Source organism: Onychostoma macrolepis, chromosome 13 (genome assembly GCF_012432095.1).
Source record: "Onychostoma macrolepis isolate SWU-2019 chromosome 13, ASM1243209v1, whole genome shotgun sequence".
NCBI lineage: Eukaryota > Metazoa > Chordata > Actinopteri > Cypriniformes > Cyprinidae > Onychostoma > Onychostoma macrolepis.
In genome coordinates this window covers 15590173-15596486 of record NC_081167.1, presented here as the reverse complement: position 1 = coordinate 15596486, position 6314 = coordinate 15590173, and the positions used below count along the sequence as shown (strand labels likewise).

General features: G+C 36.2%; 1 protein-coding gene across 2 annotated transcripts; it reads right to left on the bottom strand.

The window, feature by feature from the left end:
• Window positions 1-467: 467 nt before the first annotated feature.
• Window positions 468-5283, bottom strand: il22ra2 (interleukin 22 receptor, alpha 2). 2 transcript variants are annotated; one of them, XM_058794990.1, is made up of 6 exons: window positions 5007-5203; window positions 4668-4800; window positions 4346-4524; window positions 3942-4111; window positions 1070-1239; window positions 468-701 (listed from the first exon to the last, which is right to left on the bottom strand). In XM_058794990.1, exons 1-5 carry the CDS (start codon window positions 5074-5076, stop codon window positions 1090-1092), a joined length of 702 nt encoding a protein of 233 aa, XP_058650973.1. In that variant the 5' UTR covers window positions 5077-5203; the 3' UTR covers window positions 468-701; window positions 1070-1089. The 2 variants fall into 2 exon arrangements, with proteins under 2 accessions (XP_058650973.1, XP_058650974.1); XM_058794991.1 differs by having other exon boundaries at window positions 468-1239; window positions 5007-5283.
• Between the last annotated feature and the right edge of the window lie 1031 nt (window positions 5284-6314).

The window sequence follows — 6314 nt, the reverse complement described above, 5'->3', positions numbered from 1 at the left end:
GTTCAGTTAAACACCACCTAAACCTGAAGATTAGTTCATGTTTTAATTTTCAATAGTCATTAGCCTTAAAGCTGAAGTGTGTATATATTTTAATAATAATAAAAAGCGAACTTAATACTAAATATCTTCAAGTAAGCCATTTGTTGATTTCCCTGAGAAAAAAAAAAAAGTGTAAATACTTTCCACTGCTGTTGGCTCAAACCAGTGGTGTGATTTGTGGGCGGCACTAATTCTTTGTCCACCCAATGAAAGATGAGAGTGTTCAGGAAACCTGTGTGTAAACAGTCATTGGCCGTTTCTCAAACGGAAGGCTGCATCCTCCGGAGGTCATATTTGTAGATATGACATATTTGAGTCAAAAGCATTTTACAACAATTTACACTTAACTAAGAATAATGGTCAAATTTATAACTGTTAATATTCTAAAATAAGATCATCTTTATGATATATGCAGCCTACAAATGTGACCTCCGGAGGATGCAGCCTTCCGTTCGAGAAACGGCCATTATTTTGCTGATAGTGATGGTGCTAGTAAGTGCACAAATTACACACTTCAGCTTTAATGTAACCTAAAGGCAAAGCCAGGCTTACAGTCGGTCTTATAGTAAACATGACCTTGGTGAAAAATTGCAGACATTCCACTATGTAGTGTGTATGTGTGTAATTTTCATGTTGAACAAAGGTCCAGAAGCAGCCTCACCCTGTAGGCAGATAAAACAGAAATGTTATAATCGAAACCAGAAATAATACGAATACTCTAAAAATACACGTGCATCTTGTATGTGCTCAAAATTCTCAGAACTGAAACTCTTAGCAAAGTAGACAATCACTCTAATTTATCCTAAGGTGGTTGGAACTTGATCTGAGGGTGTCTCAAGAGTGCGATCTCTGTCTCGAATAACAAGTAGCGTGTCTATGCTCACTTTGTCGTCTTTTTGTCTGCCAACCATCAGTACCCGGGAGGCAACTTGGAGAAAGCACAAAGGCGGAAACTAGTCATGGACACCATCATTTATCTCAGGTGTTTCCCTTGCTAAAGAAACCATTTCAGGTGTTATGTAAGGCTTACCTGTGGGAGACACTAAGCCTTCAATGAGTGCTGATGCAGGTGCTGGGACTCCGTAAGCTTTTGCGGCCTGAGCGAGGGGTAACGGACACAGCCTGAAGGCAGTAGGTGGTTTTCGGACGTAATCCCTCGATCACAAGCTCCTTGGAGCAACTGTCTGTTTCATAAACTTCCTATTGGGGAAAGATGGGATTGGTGAAGGTTTAGGATACTGAATTTGAGGAATTTGGAGTCATTTAGGCCTATAATAATTACAGTAATTTAGTGGGCTGCCAGACAGTTATTAAATTATCAAAATATTTTGGAAAAACAACTGCCAAATGAAGTGCAATTTGCTCTGCATGCCAGTCTTCATATGCAGATTATTTCCTACAATGTAACAAATTGCAATAAATAAACTAGATAAAAAAGTTTGTCAAGACAAACTTTAGTTTGGCTTGAGAAAGCCTTATACTTAAAGTTTACAGCAGTGTTGTAAAAGCCTGAAGTTTGAATATTTAGATAGATTAGATAGATGTTGATAACATGTTTCTAGCACGATTAGCATGTTTTTAACATGATTAGCCTGTTACTAGCATATTGGTGGCATGCTTAGCAAGTGACTAGCATGTTTCTAGCATGATTAGCAAGTGTCTAGCATGTTGCTAGCATGATTAGCAAGTGACTATCATGTTACTAGCATGGCTAGCAAGTGACAAGCATGTCGCTAGCATGTTTCTAGCATGATTAGTATGTTACGAGCATGTTTCTAGTGTGATTAGCAAGTGACTAGCAGTGTTGGGCACATTACTTTAAAAAAGTAATTAGTTATAGTTACTAGTTACTTCTCACAAATAGTAACTTTGTTAGTAACTGAGTTACATCATTATAAAAGTAACTAATTACCAGGGAAAGTAACTATTGCGTTACTTTTTTAAAAAAATGTTCAAATGTCAAATAACTTTGGATGCCCCCAATATTAAATATGTTAAATTAATGAAATGGACACTAAAAATAATAAATTATTATTATAAAACATTTTACATTAATCTACACTATTTATCTACTGATACTTAGTATCAATCAGTCAAGCATTATAATATAATATTATGATAATTTAATATTATATGATGATAGAACTTTAGTAATTAGAATAACCAAGTATGAATGCATATTTATCATCAATATAAAACACACTAAGGATCAATGAGCTGCTGGGTTCATGAATATTAATCATGTTGTCTGCGTTCGCTCGAATTGATTTGCTGAAATCAAAACAGAGACGATAATAGGTGAGCGCCAGCCAATGAGATTGTCGTTTGCGCATTAGTTCCGCCCACTACCAGACAAACCGGCAGTTCTTAAAAGCTGAAGAATTCCTTTTTATTTTGACAGGAAAATACAACAAAAAATATAGTTTACATGTAGTGCATCAATTCTGCATGTTATGAAAGACTCTCTTGCTCTGTATCTTTCTTTGCGTGCGTGTATGTGAGAGAAAGCGACGGTGAGTTGTGCGCTTCACACTAGAGTTTATGGTACGTCAAATACAGCTACACTGCGCATCCATTCAGATGAACTGAAAAATGTAATTCTAATAATATAATATAGTAATGCTGTTTGTGATCTGTTCAAGCAACAAAATATGTATTAAAGTGTTGAAAATGTGTTTTAGTTTTTTTTCTTTCAAACATTTTTTTTGTTGTCCCACATTATCAAATATGATTGAGAATGTGGGACAGCATGCATTGGGTAATCTGGGACAGTCTTCAAATGGGGGAAATATGAATTTAGGGACTTTATAAATCTAATGACAAGGGTTAATATATGCCATAATGAGAAATGGGTGTTAATTCTGGAGGTTATAACATTAGCACAAGTTCACAGGTAGCAGCTAGTTAAAGCAGCTAGTTAGAGAGATGCTACAGAGACGGAATCTGGGAAACGTATTCCAATAGCAAGCAAAGGTATCAGTTCAAAATGTTCTGTTCACAAACGCACAGAGCAGTGCGCTCACCACACACCAGCTACAGGTGGAGAGGAGAGAGAGATAGAGCCAATCAAGTGGATGGGGATTATTAGGAGGCCATGATTGACAAGGGCCAGTGGCATAATATCTACATTATTTCTTCTGGTGTGGTTAGAAAACATCTTAGGGATTTCAGAAAAGCCTAATGTGTTGATCTAATGTGTTAGATAGATATCGAAATAAATCGCAGATGTCAAAATTGCAAGAAATGTCCCAGATTACCAGAATTCACCCTAACCAAAACGTTCTGTGATCACTGACTTCCACCGAATGGAAAAAAGACATTTCTTAAAATATTTTTTGTATGTTCCACAGCAGAAAGAAAGTCATGCAGTTTTGGACATTGACATGAACATGAGTAAATAATTCCAGCATTTTCATTTTTGGGTGAACTATCCCTTTAAATGTAATATTCAACAGTTAGTTTCGTTCCTCGAATCTGAATAGCCGGAGGAGCGTTCCAAGAGCACTGAACCTACAACAACGCAGGACTTGTACTTGTTTTATCACTCCGCTTACCAGACAAACTGCCTGTGTATTAGAGGTAAGGATTTTACACTGAGTATTTCTGCAGGTTAAATCTTTCCACCAAGTGTTTGGCTTTATGAGTGGGTTATTGAATCATTTTCTTAACCGATTCGTTCATTCCTTCATGTGTTGACACGAGACGCAACTCATAATGCCGACTAAAAAAAGGCAACACTGTTTAAAATGTGAGTTCTTCTTGTTTATTGAACTGAAACCCATATAATCTGAACAACACTACTCTTGACCATGTGATATTGTTTAAATCTATAATTTCACATAGGCTACTTATACTATATATACACCTTGAATTTGTACATTTATATGCAAGGGTTTTCTTACCTTTTCTACATCATTGTGCATGAGGTATATTCTAAATTTCAGTTTATGCAGTTTTGTCACTCGTATCCTAGAGCCCCTCTGTCCTCGCAGTGGAGTCCTCGGAGGTCTGATCTGAACTGAAATGATCCTTCCTGTCACAGTCAACTTTATCTGCGGTGGGCTGAAATTGGCTGTAATTCAGAGGAAGTTATTTGGTGATAAGTTCCATGGGAAGAAAAAACTAAATAAAATTGTGCTGTTATGCCATCACGATAACATTGTGTAATCTTTCTTCCTCTTCGATTGGCACCTGGTATCAAAATCAACCATATGCGGATGGAAGATCATTTCAAATGTAGACAAATGTGTTGAATTATAAGCTTTTCTCATGGAAAATCATAATTAAAATGATGCAGCATACTCACTTTCCCACTGAGGGTAAAACCTGTGGCTAAGGACCCAAGATGAGAAGCCCTCAGAGGACAAGGAACGGACCCTGGCATAGTACCATTCTCTGGGATCTGACATTGCCTGGCTCAGGTCACACTCCAGCAACCGGATGCCCTGACATTGTTCAGAGTTAGTCCACTCCTTGTCTCCGTAGCTGAAATCAAGAGAGGTCACCAACATGAAACGTTTCATAGCTACAGAAATGTGAGGATTCAGTTTGGGTGGTGCAGCAGATATCGGCAAGTTAGTTTACGAACATAATTTACGTTCTTTGACAAGAACTTTGTGCACACTTACATTTTATGCTGAACAAAATATGTCAGATTCTTGACAGCTTTGTGTGGATGTTTCCAGTGTAAGACATTTCTGAAGTCCAAAGAATGGAACTGCAATTCAAGGGGAGCCAAATCATCCTGCGCAGTGGGGCTGCCTTAAAGACAGTACAAATTAAACTTTACATGGAAATTCTGCACATGTTGATGTTCATTGTTTATGCAGGCTGCCAATGATCGAGTTAAAGGCTTGAATTCAAACTAAATTACTGTTTGTATCGAAGTTTATAATTTAGAAGATAATATTACAAATATTAACAGTGCCATCATCGAATTTCAGTGCAAGAGACAAGCTATTACTTACAGTCCGCCCAACAGAGAAGTGACATCGCAAATGCCAGTTCCAGGCATTTATGTCCAGTCAAGGCATACATGTTAACAGATAAATGACATTGTGGTAGTTTAACTCTGAGACCTTTTAAACCATATCATGGTTCCCCATTTTTTGCGCGTCATTGTTTTTTTTTGTTTTTTTTTCAGCTCTCAAAAATAAATTCATTGCTTTTTCTTAATTTCATTGAAGAAGGTTTTTATACACAATTTAAAAAAAGTTGGGTCCACAATTTAATTTGTTTAGGTCAACTTAATGTTATTTTGCAAAAATTATTTGTGGGACCATTTTTTTCATTGATTTACTGAAGTTTAATTAATTTTCTAATGTTCTAATGCTTAATCAAGCAGTTGTGTATATCATTATGAACAATACATATAATGAACAAACAAAAAAACTAGTATCAGCACTGACACTAGAATTGCAGTTATTCATTGAGTTCCCACAGCCTAAGCACAGGCCACACTTTTCTGCATAATGGTAACCACTAAATTCAAAAACATTACAGAAACTCCTCTAAATGTCAACATAACTGAACATTAAACTCTTATATGTCTTTCCCTTTATTGAAAAACACTACCTAAATTTACTCTTCTAATGCAGCCCCACAGATCCACTACCCAGTTAGTTATGTCAACCAAATGATTTGAGTGCGGTAAAGTTAGTTTAGGTTGATATTCGCTGGATATTCGCCTAGGTTGCTTTAGGGACCGTCTGCAAATTTACCTCTCAGTAAAAAACGAAATCCAATAATTAATACAAATTATGTTTACAAAGCCATAGTAAATGACTTGTGGGCAAACTGACTGAAAATATTTAGCCAATATGTCGCCTTAGACAATACCTCCCCTAATGTATGTACAGTACACAATATTTTTAGAAAAAGAAAAAAAAAAAAAAAAAAACAGTAATTCATCAAAATTGGGGTTTTCAAGTTCCAAAGGTTGTAGTACATTTGTAGTTACAAGACTGACTTAGTACAGGTGAAACTTTGTCAACATCTCCCTTACTGTACATACAGTACACAATTATGCTTAGAAAACAATTACTTTAATTCACCAAAAATAGTTTTTTTTATGTTCCAAAGGTTGTAGTACGTTTGTAGTTACAAGACTGACTTACTACATGTGAAATTTTGCCAATATGTTCCTTACTGTACATACAGTACATAATTATTCTTAGAAAACAATTACTGTAATTCACCAAAAGGGTTTTCATGTTCCAAAGGCAGATGTACATTCCTAGTGGCCAGAATGACTTACTACAGGTGAAATTTTGCCA

What these genes read in the sequence shown, in the direction of transcription:
- il22ra2 (XM_058794991.1), bottom strand. Translation starts at nt 5,076, where the DNA reads ATGTATGCCTTGACTGGACATAAATGCCTGGAACTGGCATTTGCGATG. An exon ending in ACTTCTCTGTTGGGCGGACT is followed by an intron (nt 4,801 to 5,006) that starts GTAAGTAATAGC and finishes ACTGTCTTTAAG; the next exon opens with GCAGCCCCACTGCGCAGGAT. An exon ending in TGCACAATGATGTAGAAAAG is followed by an intron (nt 1,240 to 3,941) that starts GTAAGAAAACCC and finishes TTTCCCCAATAG; the next exon opens with GAAGTTTATGAAACAGACAG.